Source organism: Borostomias antarcticus (assembly GCF_949987555.1).
Source record: "Borostomias antarcticus genome assembly, chromosome: 8".
Classification (NCBI taxonomy): Eukaryota; Metazoa; Chordata; class Actinopteri; order Stomiiformes; family Stomiidae; genus Borostomias; species Borostomias antarcticus.
In genome coordinates, this window is record NC_140241.1 from 19,373,563 (window position 1) to 19,396,214 (window position 22,652).

The 22,652-nt window shown below is 46.2% G+C and overlaps 2 protein-coding genes across 7 annotated transcripts in view; both read left to right on the top strand.

The window, feature by feature from the left end:
* pip5k1ba (phosphatidylinositol-4-phosphate 5-kinase, type I, beta a) overlaps positions 1-902 on the top strand; it is a gene marked incomplete at both ends in the record, with an annotated part of 9,509 nt that extends 8,607 nt beyond the window's left edge. The window contains 3 exons of the mRNA XM_084441959.1: positions 1-57; positions 304-428; positions 844-902. The exon at positions 1-57 is cut by the window's left edge and continues 61 nt beyond it. Coding sequence (XP_084298085.1) covers positions 1-57; positions 304-428; positions 844-902 — 241 coding nt within the window. The remainder of the gene's footprint in view (positions 58-303; positions 429-843) is intronic.
* Positions 903-8,766: 7,864 nt separating this feature from the next.
* The window catches only part of tjp2a (tight junction protein 2a (zona occludens 2)), a gene marked incomplete at its 5' end in the record, with an annotated part of 28,671 nt that continues 14,785 nt past the window's right edge, over positions 8,767-22,652 (top strand). For 2 of the 6 annotated variants that reach the window (XM_084442162.1, XM_084442163.1), the window contains 2 exons: positions 19,887-20,265; positions 20,853-20,906. In XM_084442162.1, coding sequence (XP_084298288.1) covers positions 19,915-20,265; positions 20,853-20,906 — 405 coding nt within the window. Of the gene's footprint in view, positions 8,903-13,022; positions 13,277-14,549; positions 14,692-16,004; positions 16,065-18,156; positions 18,234-19,886; positions 20,266-20,852; positions 20,907-22,652 lie in introns of those variants that run through there. The other 4 variants (XM_084442166.1, XM_084442164.1, XM_084442165.1 and 1 more) reach the window with 4 other exon arrangements.

The window sequence follows — 22,652 nt, forward strand, 5'->3', positions numbered from 1 at the left end:
TTCCTCCCGCACCTTTGACTTCCCCAGCAGAGGTCTGGAGGAAGACTCTCACAACGGGTACACACCGCCTTCCTGCCACACCGCCTTCCTCTTCCTGGCTGCTCACGCCTCCCTTCCTGCATAAACAAGTCTAAACAACAACAATAGCAAGGCGAAGGCTGTCTAGGCTCAGGCTGTGTTCTCTGACAGACGATCACACGTCTGCTCCTCTTTTAAAGACGGGAGTGTTTTATCTGTATTGACATGTTGTCATGTTGACATGTTGTCATGTTGACATGTTGACTGATCTGTATGTCCCCCCAGGGAGGACCGTCGGGGGTCCAGTGCCACCGTGGCCCTGTATGACTCCGCCCCCCGGCCCCCCACCCAGGACAGCCCCACAGACACGTTCCTGGACGTCTACCTGGTGGGTGTCTGTGGTCAGACTGGTGGGTGTGTGTGGTCAGACTGGTGAGGGTCTGTGGTCAAACTGGTGGGTGTGTGTGGTCAGACATGGATGAACTCTAGGTGGTCAGTGTTGGTCAAGTCCATGTTTGAGATCCATTGTGATGTGAATGGATGGTTGTTATGATGCGATTGATATGATTATTACCTGTGCTCCTCTCTATGACATCACTCATCTTTTTTTCCCCAGTAAATTTGCCTACCGGTATCTTTTTCTTTTTCTTATCTTTTTTTTTTTTTACATGACAGAGATTCATCTGTGTAAAATGAATTATGATCATACTTACTGTGTTCCACTCTGTGACATCACTGTCTATAGAGTTCTGATTGTTCTTTATGTTACTGGTCGTGTCTCATCACAGTGACATCACAGTGACATTTCCCTCTCTTGTGTTCTAGTGAGCAGCGGCATCAGACTCTGCAGTTCCACACAAGTGCCTGTGGATAATGACCTTTGACCTCTTAACGAGTGACATCCTGCACTAAGGAGAGGCCTTCTCCTGCTACAGTCCACTTTGCTGCTAATCTTTAAATAAGGACAGTCCTCAGGCTTTCCACTGTAAATATCACAGTCTGCAGTCAGCTGCTTCTATCCAGGAGGTGTTGATGTTGATCTTCAGAGGAAGGGGGTTAGGAAGTCTCTCATGTTCATATCTCTCAGAGGCTGGATCCCTGAAAGATGAAATCCCTACGTTGTTTTAAATGTGAAACATAATAGAAAACTGTACCGTCTTGTTTACATTCCAGCTAATTTATACGTAGATTATATATATTCGGTTTCCATAGATAAGGACTGGATAAATATACATTATAAATTATAATTAAATATTGGATTGATCATAATGCTGTAGCATGTATTTTTGTGAGCCTAACAATCAACACATTCCAATCAGACCATCAGAACCATTTGTCTTCCTCTTAAAAGAACATTATTCCACAGATTCTCTGGTCGTTTGAGCTGCTTGTGATGCCTTGGATACGAGGACACAAGCTACAGGACATCTTAGTTGCCAACCAGTATATTGCATGAAGAGGCTTAAGACTGTAAAGCAATGTTTTGTGATTATTATAATTGTTGTTGTTGTTGTTGTTAATAATAATAGTAACAATAATAATAACTAATAATAATACAATTGCTGAATTACAATTGTCTATAGCCTATGGCAATGTATGTTACATCAGTTCAGGTGTCCTTCTGTGATCACGTGTCTGCCTTGTTGTAAGATGATGTATTTAATGAAAAGAACAAAAGCAATAAGAGAATTATGTTTCATTTATGTAGCACCTCATGTAAATTGCATTTACAAAGCCATGTTATGTGTATCGATAGGCCTATGACGTCATTGACGTGTGGGTAAAATAAAGACCATGCAGTTATATATTCCCATGCTGTACTCGTCCTGTTGTGTGTTTTGCGTCCTGTTGTGTGTTTTGTGTCCTGTTGTGTTTTGTGAGCTGTTGTGTGTTTTGCGTCCTGTTGTGTGTTTTGTGTCCTGTTGTGTGTTTTGCGTCCTGTTGTGTGTTTGCGTCCTGGGGCCTCATTTATCATTGAGGTACGCCATATTTTACACGGTCTTTTTCGCGATTTCAGGCGTACGCCATTCCCCCCCCCCACATTGCGATCTATCAAGCCGAAAGGGCGAAAATTTAGTCGCCTTTCTACGCGCTTTTGTAGGACACCTCTCAGGTTGTCGTACCGATTTACACGGTTTTCTACACCCTTTTTGAACACAGGGGGAACTGGCGACGCAGGTGGTGCGTCGGTGAATTACAATGTTTGATGGAGAGAAGGCTAATAGCCCAATTCAGCACAAACATATATCGCAATGCAAGATTAGACGTGTCCTCTAACCGGCTCATTCATGGTCCGATATGGATTTGTTCCCCAAACTGAACCTATGCGCTGTCCCAAACCTTTCCGCGCTATATGTCACACACCTAATGCAGGCACTCCATCAAACGGCAATAATTGACCAATTAGATTGTCATTAATATGTGATCATGTGGACCTGTTTGCTGTTTGGTAAGCATATAAATGACAGTCCTCCTGTGCGTAATGCGAGCCTAAATGAATCCGGCGCTACTCGGCCTACTGGCCGAGATAGAACTCCAAAGAGGTGACGGCGATGGCGACTGCACCCACATAAGGGCACCATCAGTGAATGAATACGTCTATGTGAATCGCTAAAATGTGCACACTATAAATACCCAAATCATATGTGACGCCGACATGCTCATCACAAGTGTAGTGGCACGGTGGCCTGGCTCCACGCATGACTCATTCATCCTGGCGCACAGCAGGGTAGGGGCTAGACTGGAGGCAGGCGCTGCGCGTGACGGCTGGCGTGTTGGTGTTTGCATAGCCAAGATACATTCTTTGTCTTATTAACTTTAATCTTTATTAGCATTTTCCATCCATACAACGACAATACAATAAAACATAAAAACTTACAATAACAGCTTATGGGTACTTCCATCCATGCAGCTTTTTTTTCTTACTCAAATATGACAATTTTAATATTAGTGGTATCATCACACTTCCTTCTATAATCCATCCATTTTTCCCATCTCCCTTCAAACTTTCCTTCCTGCATCCTCAATGCATAAATAAATCTCATAAATCTCCTCCACAACACCCACCACTGCTCCTTGGTTGGGGGTTCCACCTTATACCAAGCCCTCATTATTGTCTTTTTACTAGCAACCAATAGTACTTTCACTAGGTATCTGTCCCCTCCTTGTACATCATTCTGTTATGTTTGCCAAGATGTATATTCAAAGCTGATAAGAATGAGAACCAGTCAAGACCCCACCACAAAATGAGGACCCAAGCCCTCAGCCCCCTCCCCGCCATGAGGTTTACCAGCGGGGCCAAAGGGCCCACACTGAGGTCATGCGCCAGCTATGAAGACACAAACAAGTAAGGTTCACATTTCTACCATTTTATTGTCTGTTGGTGGGTGAATGTGTGAGGTGTGTGAGTGCGTTTGTGAGTGAATGTGTGAGGTCCGTGAGTGTGTTTGTGAGTGAATGTGTGAGGTCCGTGAGTGTGGTAGTGAGTGACTGTGTGAGGTCCTTGAGTGTGGTAGTGAGTGACTGTGTGAGGTCCGTGAGTGTGGTAGTGAGTGACAGTGTGAGGTCCGTGACAGCATGTGTGAGGGAATGAAGTGCAGTGAGGATGTCCTGTTGGCTCTGGTGGTGTAGTGTGGTGACCTCCACCAACTGCTGCACAACTGCCCCACAACTGCCCCAATCCCTTCTGCCATTTCCCTCTGGGCCTCTAGGGTCATGAGCCTCCAGCACAGCGTCTGATAGGAAGCCCAGCCCTCAGGGACCCTTGAGGCAGGGACGCTGGCAGCCGGAGGTGGAGGCGTGGGCGGTGGAGACGGAGACGGAGGCGCTGGAGATGGCACTGGAGGTGAAGGCCGGTGCGCTGGAGGTGGAGGCACTGGAGGTCGTGGCGCTGGATGTAGAGGCTGCAACCGGCTGGGGCACGACCATCAGGTCAAGGACCACTGCAGACTCCCCCTCCTCTGAGTCCCACCCCACGTCAGAGTCTGGAGAAAAAATTTCAGTCATTTTCTTTGAGTTTGTCTGTTAACTTGATTATGCATTAAACATTTTATTGTGTAGCCATATTCAATTGATATGTTTTTCTGTTGGCAGCCAAATAAATGCTTAAGTGTGATTTACCGGGTGATTTAGATGAGTCTTAATTTCCCAGAGGGGAAAATGTTTAATGTGGTCTAACATTATGAAGTGGTCATCTGTGTTATCGTTCCCTGTTTTTGGTCCTAAATCAATCATAGCCTACCACAGAATGTGTGGAATGTTTGCTTTCCTCACAGCCACATAATACAGAATGTCCGTGTAGCCTACGCCAAATACAGGATGCACGAAACGTACAGTAGGCTACCTAAACTGTAGGAGCAATCAGACAAATGTAGGCTCGTACAAAAAGCTTACCTTCCGAAGATGATTTTCTTTCCTCGCGTGGACCTCACCAACAAGCACATGCACCTCCGTCTCCGAAAAGTTTCTCTTCTTTCTGCGTTTTTCCATAAACGTATTTATCTTTCCTATGCTCCACGCTATATTATGTCGGTTCCTTCCGGGGTATCCACGTTGTGCGCTGTCATAGTTTTGACCATATATGGTTGAATTTGGGCGTGGAGAGGGCGGAACACGGGGCGCGTGCGCGTCCGCTCTCCTCTACGCCACCGTCGGATTTTTCGTGGAGGAAATGGCGTACGACATTTTTGATAGATCCGAAAAGCGTGTAAATATTCTCGTCGTACGCTACATTTCGCATTTTCCGCGTTTTCGTCGTACGCCCTCTTTTACACCTGAATTTTTATACGCTCTTTGATAAATGAGGCCCCTGTTGTGTGTTTGCGTCCTGTTGTGTGTTTTGCGTCCTGTTGTGTGTTTTGCGTGGACCCCAGGGGCCTCATTTATCAAAGAGCGTGTAAATTCAGGTGTAAAAGAGGGCGTACGACGAAAACGAGGAAAATGCGAAAAGTAGCGTACGACGAGAATATTTACACGCTTTTCGGATCTATCAAAAATGGCGTACGCCAAATTCACCACAGAAAATCCGACGGTGGTGGAGAAGAGAGCGTACGCGCACGCGCCTCGTGTTCCGCCCTCTCCACGCCCAAATTCAACCATATATGGTCAAAACTATGACAGCGCACAACGTGGATACCCCGGAAGGAACCGACATAATATAGCGTGGAGCATTAGGAAAGACAAATACGTTTATGGAAAAACGCGGAAAGAAGAGAAACTTTTCGGAGACGGAGGTGCATGTGCTTGTTGGTGAGGTCCACGCGAGGAAAGAAAATCATCTTCGGAAGGTAAGCTATTTGTACGAGCCTACATTTGTCTGATTGCTCCTACAGTTTAGGTAGCCTACTGTACGTTTCGTGCATCCTGTATTTGGCGTAGGCTACACGGACATTCTGTATTATGTGGCTGTGAGGAAAGCAAACATTCCACACATTCTGTGGTAGGCTATGATTGATTTAGGACCAAAAACAGGGAACGATAACACAGATGATCACTTCATAATGTTAGACCACATTAAACATTTTCCCCTCTGGGAAATTAAGACTCTCATCTAAATCACCCGGTAAATCACACTTAAGCATTTATTTGGCTGCCAACAGAAAAACATATCAATTGAATATGGCTACACAATAAAATGTTTAATGCATAATCAAGTTAACAGACAAACTCAAAGAAAATGACTGAAATTGTTTCTCCAGACTCTGACGTGGGGTGGGACTCAGAGGAGGGGGAGTCTGCAGTGGTCCTTGACCTGACGGTCGTGCCCCCGCCGGTTGCAGCCTCTACATCCAGCGCCACGACCTCCAGTGCCTCCACCTCCAGTGCCATCTCCAGCGCCTCCGTCTCCGTCTCCACCGCCCACGCTTCCACCTCCGGCTGCCAGCGTCCCTGCCTCAAGGGTCCCTGAGGGCTGGGCTTCCTCTCAGACGCTGTGCTGGAGGCTCATGACCCTAGAGGCCCAGAGGGAAATGGCAGAAGGGATTGGGGCAGTTGTGGGGCAGTTGTGCAGCAGTTGGTGGAGGTCACCACACTACACCACCAGAGCCAACAGGACATCCTCACTGCACTTCATTCCCTCACACATGCTGTCACGGACCTCACACTGTCACTCACTACCACACTCACGGACCTCACACAGTCACTCACTACCACACTCAAGGACCTCACACAGTCACTCACTACCACACTCACAGACCTCACACATTCACTCACAAACGCACTCACACACCTCACACAGTCACCCACCAACAGACAATAAAATGGTAGAAATGTGAACCTTACTTGTTTGTGTCTTCATAGCTGTCAGTGTGGGCCCTTTGGCCCCGCTGGTAAACCTCATGACGGGGAGGGGGCTGAAGGCTTGGGTCCTCATTTTGTGGTGGGGTCTTGACTGGTTCTCATTCTTATCAGCTTTGAATATACATCTTGGCAAACATAACAGAATGATGTACAAGGAGGGGACAGATACCTAGTGAAAGTACTATTGGTTGCTAGTAAAAAGACAATAATGAGGGCTTGGTATAAGGTGGAACCCCCAACCAAGGAGCAGTGGTGGGTGTTGTGGAGGAGATTTATGAGATTTATTTATGCATTGAGGATGCAGGAAGGAAAGTTTGAAGGGAGATGGGAAAAATGGATGGATTATAGAAGGAAGTGTGATGATACCACTAATATTAAAATTGTCATATTTGAGTAAGAAAAAAAAGCTGCATGGATGGAAGTACCCATAAGCTGTTATTGTAAGTTTTTATGTTTTATTGTATTGTCGTTGTAAGGATGGAAAATGCTAATAAAGATTAAAGTAAATAAGACAAAGAATATGTATCTTGGCTATGCACACACCAACAAGCCAGCCGTCACGCGCAGCGCCTGCCTCCAGTCTAGCCCCTACCCTGCTGTGCGCCAGGATGAATGAGTCATGCGTGGAGCCAGGCCACCGTGCCACTACACTTGTGATGAGCATGTCGGCGTCACATATGATTTGGGTATTTATAGTGTGCACATTTTAGCGATTCACATAGACGTATTCATTCACTAATGGTGCCCTTATGTGGGTGCAGTCGCCATCGCCGTCACCTCTTTGGAGTTCTATCTCGGCCAGTAGGCCGAGTAGCGCCGGATTCATTTAGGCTCGCATTACGCACAGGAGGACTGTCATTTATATGCTTACCAAACAGCAAACAGGTCCACATGATCACATATTAATGACAATCTAATTGGTCAATTATTGCCGTTTGATGGAGTGCCTGCATTAGGTGTGTGACATATAGCGCGGAAAGGTTTGGGACAGCGCATAGGTTCAGTTTGGGGAACAAATCCATATCGGACCATTAATGAGCCGGTTAGAGGACACGTCTAATCTTGCATTGCGATATATGTTGGTGCTGAATTGGGCTATTAGCCTACATGATTGTGCGTTCATGAACTGTCGCTCTTATTCTCTCCGTCAAACATTGTAATTCACCGACGCACCACCTGCGTCGCCAGTTCCCCCTGTGTTCAAAAAGGGTGTAAAAAACCGTGTAAATCGGTAGGACAAGTTGAGAGGTGTCTTACAAAAGCGCGTAGAAAGGCGACTAAATTTTCGCCCTTTCGGCTTGATAAATCGCAATGTGGGGGGGGGAAATGGCGTACGCCTGAAATCGCGAAAAAGACCGTGTAAAATATGGCGTACCTCAATGATAAATGAGGCCCCAGGAGGAGTAGCAGATCTGCTGCTATAGCAACAGGGATCCTAAGGCTACCATAGAGTAGAAGAAATATCTCCTCTGAGACGTGGCTCCGGGTTTATTACTGCCGTGTCATGTTTTATCCACTAGGGGGCAACAGTGTACTACGATTTACTGTTTTTTTTTTCCTTCCTTATTATGTCAACAGGTGTCAAAATAGATCAAAAGTCTGTTTGGACTTGGTTACATAACACTATGACATAGTTTAGATGGCAACCACTTCAACATGAATGTTTACCCAACCACAGAACAAGGACATGGCCTGTTTACTCTGACTTATTTGAAACATTCATCAAGTGAGTGTATTTGGATGTATTCAGATTTTCCTGAAAGTCGGTTTGTTGTGTAATCAAACGGCAGCAGTGTTTACCAAATAGATCGGGGGACTAAAGTGCTTGGTTTATCTGAAACAGCTAAAGTTGTTTGTGGATGGAAACATTAAAATATCTGTAGAAAATCTGATCTAATCACAATGACACACCTCACTGTCAACACATTAGTTATTTAAATTTAGTACGATTTTCTAAAGGTAGCCTACAAAGAACCAGTGTTTGAATAATTGGATATCAGACACCGAGGGTCTCTTTACGTGTAACAGGTTGGACTAGTCTGGCGTGTAGGTCTATTCACGTTGAGGCTGTGGTCTGCTGGCGGCGGGTGGTCATGGAACAACTTCCCTTTAGACCGAATCCGGGTGTTCTGACCGTTTGGGATTAGATCACGGATTATACAGAACGGTCCTAATATGGGACCCATCAGCAAAAAAAGAACAGTGGTCTCACAACAATTGAGTCGTTTCTCATTTATCTGAACAATATGGTAGGTTATACAGTATTGTTCTATTTAAAATATTAATGACTTTAGTCATCACAGTAGCTTCATCTAGTACATCCGGGAAGTGACTAAAGTTGGCCGAAACTGAACTCAACCCCTGACTCATCCCACGTGGTCAGGTGGTGAGAACGGCAGCGCGCGATAGGCGCGTCTCACCTGCAGTATCGAAGTCACGCCCATAGCTACCTGCGAGAACCAGGAAATCTGAGGCTTGGACGAAAATATTGACGATTTTTCTTATTAAAACCTCTCTTGGGTGTGAAGTGAATTCATTTTTGGGTAATTTCCACCAACAAATAACCAGATATCCTGTCTTCCTCTCGGTAAGTCAGTAGCCAATGTCAATGTGTCAAACTTCGAAACTTTCCTTCATGCGTTCCTGTCCGTGCCTTATATGGTAACAGATTATTATTGTTCGCTTATCCGTTTTTGGCGTGCTCTGTAGGAACTATGCCCTAGCTACATGAAGTATGAACATGTGTAACATGGCCTAGGGTGTTTGTTGTTTTTTGTAGGTCTACTACGAGTTTACTGTTATTCAACGTGGCCTACATTCAGTGAGGCCCTTCACCGTTGTGAGTAGGCTATGGTTCACTGTCTTTGTTCATTCATGCCCACAGTACAAAAGGTGTTACATTCAACCTGATCACGCTACTGGATGTCTATTGGCCTGATCACGCTACTGGATCTCTGTAGGCAGGGGCCACAAACGCGCGGTGGGTTGTTTTGTTTGAGACAGGTGCGAGGAAGTGGTCATTCTGTTCCTTTGATATCGGAATCACTACAGATATAACGTGGTCTGCCTCCTCGGGATGACCTACAGATATCATGATAGCTCATCCCGTCAAGTAGGGTAGCACCTCCTGGCAGAGGGGAAATTGCTATACATTGAATGTCCTACTGCCTGTTATAATGTGACTGTGTGATTTTAATTTCATTTCATTTAATTGACCTGTAGAAGACCACTCTCTAGGTTAAAATGACAGGTGCGTCCTTTGAAACTCATCTCTTCAAGAAGTACTACAACAATCCTCCCTCCTAAGCACTTATTGTATTGTATTGTATTGCACTGTACTTTAGATTGCTATTCTTGCACTTTGCCTTCAGCACTAGATTATGCTCTTAGTCACTTGTTTTAGAAAGAAGATGCACTTGTGAGTTCTGGCAAGTAGTAGTACATTGGCTTTTCCTACGTTAAATGCAATTATTGTTAGTCGCTTTGGACAAAGCGTCTGATAAATTACTGTAATGTAATGTAATTGACACACGTGCACATTGTGTAGGTAGATCATTCTGCGCGGTAGGTCTATTTTTCAGAACAGCCTCTATCACATGTGGGCCTACACATCCGAGTTAGCCTGCTTTCTGTCTGCGGGCAAGCCCAGACTATTGTAGTCTTCTGCCAAATCTGTATGCATGTCTCAATGCCAGGACAAGCCCGATTGGAGGCAAAAGAAGTGATTGGAACTGCAGGTTTAGGCATGTAACGTGTGAATGAACTCCGCATTCAGTTGTCTAAAGATAATCAGCCTCAAATCACTGCACTCCCACATGGAATTACAAACTGTGTCACATTGTTTACTGTCATAACAGCATATACACACACACACCAAAGAGATTTGAGAGTGGCAGGTGTCCCTCCATCTGGTAAACTCATTGCAATATGGGCATGGCGTGTCAAACAGAGAGCTTCTCTGGTAGTAGTGCATGCGTGGAGAGACGAGGGGCAGTAAAACAAACCCTGCTGTGATGTAACGGCATTAAAGATCCAACCAGGGAGGACAACCCCACCCCAGTCCAGCGAACACACCAGGCTCCTCGGGGTTAGCGAGCAGACGGAGGACTATGAATGCTCTCCAAGGGAATGGTATATTCATCCACTGCCCGTGGGCGTCCCCTGTCCAACTCAATAATGTTATTAAATGAAAATGAATTTGAGTTAATTTCGAAATAGCAACAAAAAAAAGACCACCAACCCCTTTCTCCAAGAGTGACCCCTTGCTGTACTCTAACTTGTGGTTCTTAGGCAGTTGTAAAATTAGGCTTTAGAACTGCTTTCATCTTTCTACAATAGATGGTGAGATGAGAGAGTGCCCTTAGTGTTGTGTTTCATATGTAGTAGATCCCAGACAGAATGGAAACAGTTTGATTGGATAAATATGATTTGAAGTGAAACATATTTGATGTAAAACATGCTCTATTTTCCCTGTTGTGGTTCCACTGCTGGTTTCCAGATGTCCTGATGGATTGATCTGATCTGGCTTGATCCTTCAGTATGTTCAGGGACAACATCATGTAGAAGATGTTGTGACATTTGTAGATGTTGTGACATTTGTAGACATGTGTGTAGCAGTGTGTAGGTGTGTGTAGCAGTGTGTAGGTGTGTGTAGATATGTGTGTAGGTGTGTGTAGCAGTGTGTAGGTGTGTGTAGATATGTGTGTAGCAGTGTGTGGGTGTGTGTAGATATGTGTGTAGCAGTGTGTAGGTGTGTGTAGGTGTGTGTAGATATGTGTGTAGCAGTGTTCCGTGACAAGAGTCCAGCTGAAGAGCTTTGGAACCAGAGAGAGAGAGACACACACACACAAACACACAGAGAGGGACACACAGAGAGGGACACACAGAGAGGGACACACAGAGAGGGACACACAGAGAGGGACACACAGAGAGGGACACACAGAGAGGGACACACAGAGAGGGACACACAGAGAGGGACACACAGAGAGGGACACACAGAGAGGGACACAGAGAGGGACACACAGAGAGACACAGAGAGAGAGACAGAGAGAGAGACAGAGAGAGAGATGTTCCAGGATTAATGTGTTTGTTCTAAAACATCCCCTTTCTGTGTGCAAGACATGGATGAGTTCTTGCTCCAGAGTGTGGATTAAGAATGAGATATTTTTGTCTGAGATTACTGTACAATATTAGATTCTGTCACACCATGCCTTAGATGTTAAGTTAGTAGATTCTGTCACACCATGCCTTAGATGTTAAGTTAGTAGATTCTGTCACACCATGCCTTAGATGTTAAGTTAGTAGATTCTGTCACACCATGCCTTAGATGTTAAATTAGTAGATTCTGTCACACATTGCCTTAGATGTTAAGCTGTTGAATACAAACAGAGGGCTTAAGAAAGTGTCCTGTTCCAAACCACATCAGGGGTGTCAGTGGCTCCTGTCCCTGTGCCCTCCAACCCCTTCACTTTCTCTGTTCTTTTTTTTACATTTAATTTAGCAGATGCTTTTATCCAAAGTGACTTAAAATTATGAGCTAGTGTTTTGGTTAAGTGCCTTGCTTAAGGGCACAACGGTGGCCCAGTCTCGAACTAGGGACTTTTCGGTCAATGGTCGGATGCTCTAATCACTGGGCTACCTACGGCCCCCCCATTGGGATACTTACCCCCCCTCTCATGTTCTTAATACTTGGACAATGCTTCAGACAATTCATTAAAACTCTCATTCTATGTTTCTAACAGAAGCTACTATTTATAGGCCGACTGTTTTTTTGGACTCTTGGACAGCTCAGTGATTTCTGTGCCGTGCTCTTTGGCCGTGAAATCTCCTGCTCTCATGGCCTTCTAGAATTTTAATCCAGACGCACAAGCTGCTGGAATATAATTCCTGTTTGGAGGCTACATCGGCCAGAGGGCCCCAGATTATCTCTTCATTTCACTGCTCACGGGACACGGTGCTGTCAGCTGGCGACGCAAAAAAACAAGATGGACCCTCTGTGTGTGTGTGTGTGTGTGTGTGTGTGTGTGTGTCTCGTAGGTAATGGTGGGGGTGTGTGTGTGATCTGGCGTGTGAGTTGCGGAGAGGGGGGGTCAGGGTGTTAATGGACGGACCATAAGCGTGGAGGGGTATTATGGGAGAATGAGGCGTGGAGGGGGATTATGGGAGAATGAGGCGTGGAGGGGGATTATGGGAGAATGAGGCAGGGAGCGTCAGTGAATAAGCTCAGGGTTTAGTGCCGGTTCAGTTCAGTTGAGTTCCCTCGCTGGCCGGTTGCAGGGTGCTCATCAGTGATGTCCAGAGATCTCCACGCAGAGTCAGATAAGACCTCTGAGTCTCCATCATCTCCTCTGGGTGCCCGCGGTAACGGGCCAGCTGTTTTCCTTCTCTCTCAGGAAAACCCAAACGGCGGGGGCAGGGTCAGGCCGGGGCGACTGCCGTGGTAGAGGGCGGCGCGGGCGGGGGGGGAGTAGCGCGTGGGTGTGGCGGTGAGGCCCGAGCGATGACGGAGAGCGGTGTGGTGGCAGAGGCGGTGGAGTCGTGAGGGACGCCGGCGCCAGGAGGAACTTGGTGAAGAGCAGAGCAGCGGGCGGGGAGACACGCCGGCGCAGCGCCTGTGAGCAGAGAGGCGTGTGTGTGTGTTCTCGTGTGTGTTCGCGTGTGTGTTTGCGTGTGTGTGTGTGTTCGCGTGTGTGTGTGTGTGTGTGTTTGCGTGTGTTTGCGTGTGTGTGTGTGTTTGCGTGTGTGTTTGCGTGTGTGTGTGTTTGCGTGTGTTTGCGTTCGTGTTTGCGTGTGTGTTTGCGTGTGTGTTTGCGTGTGTGTTTGTGTAGCGCAGCGGTTAGCGGAGGGTCTTAAAGATGAAGTTCAAGAAGTTCATCACCATCATGCAGGCGGCCATAGGGGTAGTCCCCCTGAACAAGAGAGAGCTCCTTCCGCCCGGCAGGAAACTCTGGAGACCTCCGGGGTGAGTGTGAGATGAGCCTGAGATGAGAGTGTGTGTGTGTGTGTGTGTGCGCGCGCGTGTGTGTGCGGATGTGCGTGCGTGTTGTCGTTCTGATGGCTCGTTGTCGTGAGTCCAGATGAATGTTTTTAACAGGTCTTGTAAGCGTTCATCTCTGGTTTGAACCGGAGAGACGGCTCAGCCTAGTTGAGTGGACGGGTCATCGGTTCTGACCCAACAATGTGAGCAGAGCAACTGTAACAGCACAGCAGAGGTCAAACGCTGTGTAGAAGCCCGCTCTCCTCAGGTGACCCAACGCACTCGCGATCCCGTCACACGGTCGTAGAGAGTCAGACCGGGATGGACCGGTATCAGGCTTGTCAGAATGTTGCCCCCGGCTGTGAAGGTGGTTGGTTGAAATGGGAATGTTTTTTCTCTGGTGTGGGTCCATGTGGTGAGACTGTACTCGCCTCCCCTCTCCTCTCAACTAGCTTCACCTGGCTGTCCGCTCAGGGTGCCTGCAGAAGCTACGAGGTACAGCTAACAATCACTCTGTCCAGGGAATGCATGAAGATGAACAGCTCTGTGTGTTTGTGCCATTAAGACAGCGTCGGTCTGACTTGATCTCTGACCTTCGACATTAGTCACCAGACAACTTGAGAGATTGAAGAAGGATGTGTTTGCTTAACATAAACCACAGCTGAACAGTAGTGGTCCTGGATTAAACATTCAGAACCGGTATTCCTCCTGGGTGGAGAGGGAGTTTAATCATGTTTCGTGTGCGTGTGGGCTTGTGAGGGATAATGTTCTGATGGACCACAGCATCTACATCTCAAGGGGGAATGAGGGAGATTTTAGATTTAAAGGGAAAATCTAAAACACAAGTCGAGCATTTGGTCAAAGATTGCAGGTCGCTTACTGATTGGTTCTAGTGTTGTTTTGAGTTCAGATAGCAGCTGAGCATATGTTTGGCTTGAGAGAAGAGAGATTACAGCAGCGCTGAGGTCTTATGGCCTCACACACAGAGTTTTTATCTTGTGTGTTTGTGTGTGTGCCGCCAGTGTGTGTATTTGAGGGATTGTGTTTGTATTGGTCTCAGTAAGGCAAATATAATATGTGTGGCTGGTTCTGTTCTGTTTCTATTTTGTATCAAATGACATCAATGCATTTCACATCATCTGCAGTTTCCTCACATAGTTGTCCCTCAATTCAATTTACAAAGCTGGATTACATTCATTCATTCATTTATTCATTTTACACAGGAGTTTTAACCAATTGGCTTTTTCCATTTCCATAGGGACCAGCCCAGTACAGACCAGTCCAGTAACACCGACCGGCTCAGGCCCAGTTGCTCCTGGGACAGATTCTATTGGACCAAAGAAGCCCAGTACCTGTACCTTCATCGGCTCTCTGCACCCAGCTGTTCTGCTATTCTAAGGGTACTTCACTCAAACTCACTTCCTGTGTGTCTCACAGTTTAATCTGCAGTGCAACAGTGAGAGAGGTTTTGGTTCAAATATCTGATTGGTTCAGACTAATAATGGATGGTCCAGCCCAAGGGCAGTTATTGTTGTCATGGACTCTGGAAATGGAAGTTTCATTAGACAGTATAGTTTCATAGTCAGCGACATGGGGTAATCTGTGGGGAATATCGCCTCTGTCTTTCTTTGCGAGGTCAAAGGTCATGTTTCCCAGGCAGAGTTAATCATGTATCCAAGGCCGTTGTCCTCTGGCTCCTCCTCCCTGAAGCCGTTTATAGACGCTGCTGATTGGATGAGCAGGTCAGGGGGACTGGCTCAACACAGCGGGGGCCTGTGTTATTGCAGGACTGTTGTGTTTTGTTGTTCCACAATATTATGTGTGTGTGTTGAATAGTATGTCTTCTTAATAGCATAATGGTGTTGTTTATCCTCTGTTTATAGGGGTATTCACACACAGCACTGATAGCTCAGTATCTTCTGGATGGCATCTCATACTATAGATGAGCTGATAAGAGGGTGTGGCAGACAGCATTTCTCTCTCTCTCTCTCTCTCTCTAGTTCTCTCTCTCTGTCTCTCTCTCTACGTCTCTCCCTCTATGTCTCTCTCTCTATGTCTCTGTCTCTCTCTCTACGTCTCTCTCTCTCTCTATGTCTCTCTCTCTCTCTCTCTCTCTCTCATGTGCATAAACACATACACACCTGCATTGGCAAAGTTATTAAATTGAACTTGGTTGGTTAACAATGAAACAAATATACATCAGTCAGCTCTTAACAGTTGATAGTGGTGGAACTGGAGCTAACCTAACCTATTGGCATGGGTTAAAAAAAAAAATATATATATATATAGGCTAACAGGATGTTCAATGTTCTTTAAAGATGGAGATGGTGGGGTCTTGCATAGATATAGAACACTATAGAATGGTAGGGTCTTGTATCTATTAGGCATGTATTCGCTTGGAGGTTTGGCCTATTAAGTGGGACTACTTCAGTACATAATTGTATTAAGCTTATATATGAATGGAAATCGAAATAGCGAGAGTAGCCTATTCAGTCCGTATATCTATTTGGTAGCTTTATATTCTTCCCTAATGCACTCAACTCTGAATTGTATGCTATTCCACTAACGACTGATTTCTGTTGAGACTGATGAGTGGCCAACTTCCTATAATGTGTTCGTATCAGGAGTCTGCTAGCCCGGTCTCCGTCTGAGAGAAGCGAAGCGGCAGGCTATTGTTTTGTAGCCCCAAGTCGACTCGGTTTGACAGTGAATGATGCCCGTAAATGGAGCGAGACTGTTCTCTTTGGCCAGATATGAGACGCAGTATTTTAAAGTAAGTTTAATAGATGGCTGATTGGCTACAATTATTCAAAGTACTTTATCGAACCGTATGACTGTGTTGAATGTTAGTTTTTGCCGTCTTCGCGGGCTGGGCTCACACAAGATAGTCATGATGACGGGAATGCTTTCTGCCTGATCCACCTGCTGCTGTAACATCGTAACTTGAGGTTAACTCGTTCGAGTATCTCTCAATGACTGTTATTACTGTGTAATAAACATGATTAGCGTAGTAGGCCGACTATGATAAAGTAAAGTTGGATACGTCAACTGGTCGCGTTTTATCGAGCCTACGTCTCGGTCTCGCGCATTTTTTACTGTCTGGGTACTGACGCTGTTTCTCCTACAAGGAAGGCAGGGCAATGTATAATGTTTATAATTAAAACATTTATAGTTTGTTTTAATTCAACTAGTTTGAATTGACCATAATCGGCACAACTTCAAATGCTTTTCCTTCAAATCTCAGCCTGAACATTTTTGAATTACATGTAGTGCATCTATATTTCAAGTAGAGGGCGCACTACTACAATAAATTGCTTGGTTGGTTTTATAAGGTCATATGGTCGACTACTTTGGATGGATTTGTAGCTTAGATTAATTTTAGAATCTAATCCTGTTGCTCTGTCTCGTTAGGGCCATCACCATAATGATGAAAGTCGTATGTTCAGAGCTAGCCGTTAAATGTGTCAAACACAAAAGTGTTTCCATCTATGGATTGTGAATACTAGACCTTGTCTGACATATTTAGGCTTTGTCTGTGTGGTTGTAGACCCAGAGGGCCAAGACTTGGCCAGATGTCCTGCCAGTTAATGCATTAGTTAACAACTGTTCCCATGTGCTTTCATGTCTACTCACTTGTCTGTGATGTCTGAGGTTGGGTTCTTTATCACAGGTCTACTACCCCAGGGTGTATATCAGCAGGTCTACTACCTCAGGGTGTATATCAGCAGCAGGTCTACTACCCCAGGGTGTATATCAGCAGGTCTACTACCTCAGGGTGTATATCAGCAGGTCTACTACCTCAGGGTGTATATCAGCAGGTCTACTACCTCAGGGTGTATATCAGCAGGTCTACTACCTCAGGGTGTATATCAGCAGGTCTACTACCTCAGGGTGTATATCAGCAGGTCTACTACCCCAGGGTGTATATCAGCAGGTCTACTACCTCAGGGTGTATATCAGCAGGTCTACTACCTCAGGGTGTATATCAGCAGGTCTACTACCTCAGGGTGTATATCAGCAGGTCTACTACCCCAGGGTGTATATCAGCAGGTCTACTACCTCAGGGTGTATATCAGCAGGTCTACTACCCCAGGGTGTAAATCAGCAGGTCTACTACCTCAGGGTGTATATCAGCAGGTCTACTACCTCAGGGTGTATATCAGCAGGTCTACTACCTCAGGGTGTATATCAGCAGGTCTACTACCTCAGGGTGTATATCAGCAGGTCTACTACCCCAGGGTGTATATCAGCAGGTCTACTACCTCAGGGTGTATATCAGCAGGTCTACTACCTCAGGGTGTATATCAGCAGGTCTACTACCTCAGGGTGTATATCAGCAGTAGACTCCTCCGTCCGGGGGAGGGCTGTGCTAAATCCAGTCAGTCACGGGAGGGGACGCCCTGAAACCAGGTCAACAACGCTACCATGCACAACTGAACTGGGGTTCAGGTGAACAACACTGCTGATCTTAAACGGTTATTGGGATTTAGATGTGATCGTAGGTAATGGAATGTTTGTTTTTGTGCCTTTTGTGTAAAAAAAAAAAAAAAAAAGGGGGGGAAATAGTGAATTAGTGAGCATGTCACAACATCGTCACAGCTTTGGTTTCAGAAAGAGGTTGAGACATGGAAACTATTGATTTAACCAGCATCACCTTGGGATTGTCAGTGGGTGCGTTAAGTAGCTGAGCGCTCAGTCAGCGATCGGTGATCAGAATTCACTTAACGGGTTTCTCAATTACACTCTAACTGATCTGCTCAGGGCACAAGTGAGCAGTTTTGAACTATGATCTGTTTGAGCCAAACACCACGTCATGATCATCATCACTGAACAAAAAAATTAAATAAAGATGGATGCCGAAAGGATGCTGGTACACCTGTCGGATGGCAAAATAAATGCATCAGTTTTGTAACCGAAGAAGAACTTCGACGTATAAGTGAAGGTAAATAAATAACATTACATTTAAATTCCATTTTGATAATTTGCCGACGTTAGCTAACGTTGTAACGGCAAGGATGTTTCTCAGACAAGGATGTTTCTCAAAAAAATGTAACGTATTGGACCTACGTTAGCTATGGTGGCAGAAACACAACAGGTGGTGATTAAATTTCTCGTCTCCTAGCAACTCCTAGCAGACCGTTAAGTGGGGGGAAAAACGCATTCGCTCACTGAACACTCAGCTACTCAACGCTCCCAGTGTATTGAGGGAGGTTGTGGGTTTTACTGCAGGGATGGAAGCAGTTTGCTTGATGATGAAGCCTCATCCTCACTAACATTGACATCACGGCTCTGGAGGAAGATGTTCCCCTCGTTCCCCAGCTGAGTCCCGGGACAGAGACTCAACAGATCTGGAAATAAATCAAATATCGCTGTTTTTGTTCAGTCATGTTCTCTTTTATTATCCCAGAGAGCGAACTGGATTTATTTATGAGCTAAGAATGGGAACATCTTTCCGTGGCAGAATGTCCTGTGGTTATATTGGTAATCCTTTAACTCATATTGCTTAATCCTGTCTTCTTGGATACTGTGTGTGTGTGGAGGAGGGGGGGGGGATGCGTGCGTGTGTGTGCAAGCGTTTGTGTTTTCAGTATGTCACTGTATTTCACAATATCCATTGTATCACAGATATGTGGCATCATCCTCTCACACTAAACCATGCCAGGTTAGTGATGGTGTTACTCTACACTCATATACAGTGTAGCGTGTTGATTCATGGCAGTAGACTGGCTCTTGTAGACTGGCCCTTGTAGACTGGCCCTTGTAGACCGGCCCTTGTAGACTGGCCCTTGTAGACTGGCCCTTGTAGACTGGCCCTTGTAGACCGGCCCTTGTAGACTGGCCCTTGCTTTTGGACTCAGACCTGGTCAGTCTCTCTGACCTCTCATCTCATGAGCTCAGAGTCCAGGAAGTGGGTTATGATTCGTCCCCATTAGTTTGAGTGCTGCCCCCATTTCAGTGAGCTTGTGCAGGGCAGGGATTTCACCATTTTGGTCACCAAAATAAGCAAACTTAACCTCGCCAGAGTCACACAAACAGCCACACTGAACCCTGGACTGTGTGTGTAAGTTTGAGGCTAGAGGCTTTAGTTTTCAGATAAATATCTCCATGTGCATTCTGTTATATTTACTTGTTTGAGACGAGGTCTTAATGCATCACATAGTTTGTGTCAATGTGCTCATCTGTGGTGTATTCATGTGAGCCTAGCTCCGTGGGTGCTATTGTGAGCGCTGGTGCTCGTATGCATGCTGGATTATCAGTGTTTTCATTGCGCATGCGTGTATTTAATCATCCACACACACTTGTGTGTATTTAATCATCCACACACACTTGTGTGTATGCGATCATGTAAGAGTATGTGTGTGCAGTATGAGTTTGTGTGTGTGTGTATGTGTGTGTGTGTGTGTGTGTGTGTGTGTGTGTGTGTGTGTGCGTGCATGCATGTGTGTGTATTTGTGTGTGTGTATTTGTGTGTGCGTGTGTGTGTGTGCGCGCGTGTGTGTGTATTTGTGTGAGTGTGTGTATGCATTTGTGTGTGTGTACTGTGTCTGTGGAGGGGGGATTTGTGCTGAATGTAGGGCAGCAGGGTCTGTGTTACGCCAGGCGGGCAGGAGAGGGACAGACAGATGCAGGGAGGCGCTGGTTCTGCTCCTCTCTCTGTCTACGGCCCGGTTCTAAAGGAGGAGGCGCTGGTTCTGCTCCTCTATCTGTCTACGGCCTGGTTCTGGAGGAGGAGGCGCTGGTTCTGCTCCTCTCTCTGGCTACGGCCCGGTTCTGGAGGAGGAGGCGCTGGTTCTGCTCCTCTCTCTGGCTACGGCCCGGTTCTGGAGGAGGAGGCGCAGAGAGCACCACCGGAGATAGACACACACACACACACACACACACACACACAGAGGGGCTGGAACATGAAGACGGTTCTGCACCTGCACAGGAAGTGGGCCCACACGGTCAAGGCCATCCGTATCGTCCAGGGACTCGTGAGTGATGCCCCCTGGGGCCTCCTTAGTTAAACAGCTGCTAGTTTGGCGGAAGGAGAGAAAGGGCGTCGTCAGGAAACAGTTCTGAAGTAGGGGAAGTTGGTTGGTAGTTTTTGAGGAGTGTGTGAGTTTGTGTACACCATACAGACGACCTGTTGAGCAAAGTAGAGTGTGGGTGTGGGTGTGTGTGCGTGTGCTTGTGCGTGTGTGTGAGAATCATTGGTCCGTGTGTGATAAGTGGTATATGCGTTTTGTGTGCTCCTTAGTGGGTGTGTGAGCCAGACATAAGGTGTGTGTCCATGTTGTTTTCCAACTGATGTCACATGGAGTTGACCGTTAAGAATTCTTTCTGTCTGAGTGCGTAAGAATGCCAGAGCATCTTTGCCCATGTGCACCAACTTCCACTTCAGGCTAAAATGTTGTTAGGTGTCAGTAGATGATTTGACCAGTGAGATCCAGCAGGATCCTCGGTGTGTGTGTTGGTGTGTGTGAGTGTGTTGGTGTTTGTGAGTGTGTTGGTGTTTGTGAGTGTGTTGGTGTGTGTGAGAAGCTGCTCTGGTGGTGAATCTGTCCTCTGCGCCCAACAGAACCCGGTCATGGAGGAGACGGTGTGGGAGCAGTACACTGTGACCCTGCACAGGGTGAGTCTGCATTACTGCACTATACTATCCCTCTCTATCTCTCTCTATCTCTATCTCTCTCTCTATTTCTCTCTATGACCCTGCACAGGGTGAGTCTGCCTGGACCACACTCTGCTTTACTGCACTATACTATCCCTCTCTCTCTCCATCTCTCTCTATCTCTATCTCCCTCTGTTTCTCTCTCTCTATCTCTCTCTATCTCCCTCTCTCTCTATATCTCTCTCTCTTATCTATCTCTCCATCTCTCTATCTCTCTCTCTCTTTATTTCTCTCTATCTCTCTCTATCTCCCTCTCTCTCTCTCTATCTCTCTCTATCTCTGTATCTCCCTCTCTCTATCTCTTTATCTCTTTATCTCTATCTCTCTCTCTTTATCTCTCTATCTCTCTCTCTCTTTATCTCTCTATCTCTCTCTATCTCTCTCTCTCGTTATCTCTCTATCTCTCTCTCTCTGTCACTCTCTCTATCTCCCTCTCTCTATCTCCCTCTCTCTCTCTATCTCTCTTTCTCTATCTCTCTGTCTCTCTCTATCTCCCTCTCTCTCTATCTCTATCTCTCTCTATCTCACTTCTCTCACTCTTTCTCTCTTTAGCTCTCTCTCTATCTCTCTATCTCACTTCTCTCCCACTCTCTCTCTCTATCTTTCTCTCTCGCTCTCTCTTTCTCTCACTTCTCTCTCTCTCTCTCTAACCCCATCTCCAGCTCACACCATCAGTGCAACACATCTGTCCAGCCTAGTAACTCATGTTGAGCCCATCGTCTCGGGGTCAAGGTCATCTTTATAATCTCACAATTAGAAAATGTGTATGCAGCCAAACATAACAAGAGTTGGACACGATCTGAGTATAGATATCAGCTATAGACGAGCCTGCCACTGACCAGCTGCTCTCCATCCAAAGGTTTTTACTTCCTGACCCTGACTTAGCCGGACATTCACACTGAATCACCATTTCCTCTCACTTCATTATTCAGTCTGGACAGGCTCCCATTACAGCCGTTTTCCCAGATGGGCGTTACTGAAGGGGTCCTCAGCGATTAGTTCGTCCCCTAACCAATCGGGTTGCGCAGTTTAATTCCATCATCTCATTCAAAGGACACTGACTGGTCTGGTTGGAATTTCAACCGAGAAATCACTCTTGGTGAGGGCCTTTCCAGACCCAAAATCGCATTTTAAAGATTCAGATCCAGGGGCAGGATTCAAGCTAACCCCGACCCCCGACCCTATCGCTGAACCGCCAGCTGTCAGGGTCTCTTCCTCCTCCGCCCCCTCTCCAGATCCCTTGTCTGGCTGGCTCTCTGACTCCGCCCCCTCTCTCACATCCCCCTCTCTAGGATCTGTCTGCAGATTACCTTCGATCTGTCTGTCTGTCTGTCTGTCTGTCTGTCTGTCTGTCTGTCTGTCTGTCTGTCTGTCTGTCTGTCTGTGTGTGTGTGTGTCTGTCTGTCTGTCTGTCTGTCTGTCTGTCTATCTCTCTATCTCTCTATCTCTCTATCTCTCTATCTCTCTATCTCTCTCTCTCTCTCTCTCTCTACTGTATCTATCTGTCTGTCTGTCGCTCTTTCTCCATAGCTCCATTATGTGTCAATCTCCCCCTCCCTGTCTCACTCTCTCTCTCTCTCTCTCTCTCTTTCTTCCGCTCTTTCTCTGGCCATCTGGTACACACAGTCACACACAAACACACAGGGATATACACACTGTGGAGGGAAGTACACACACACACTTAAGACATACAGATCATCGTACATC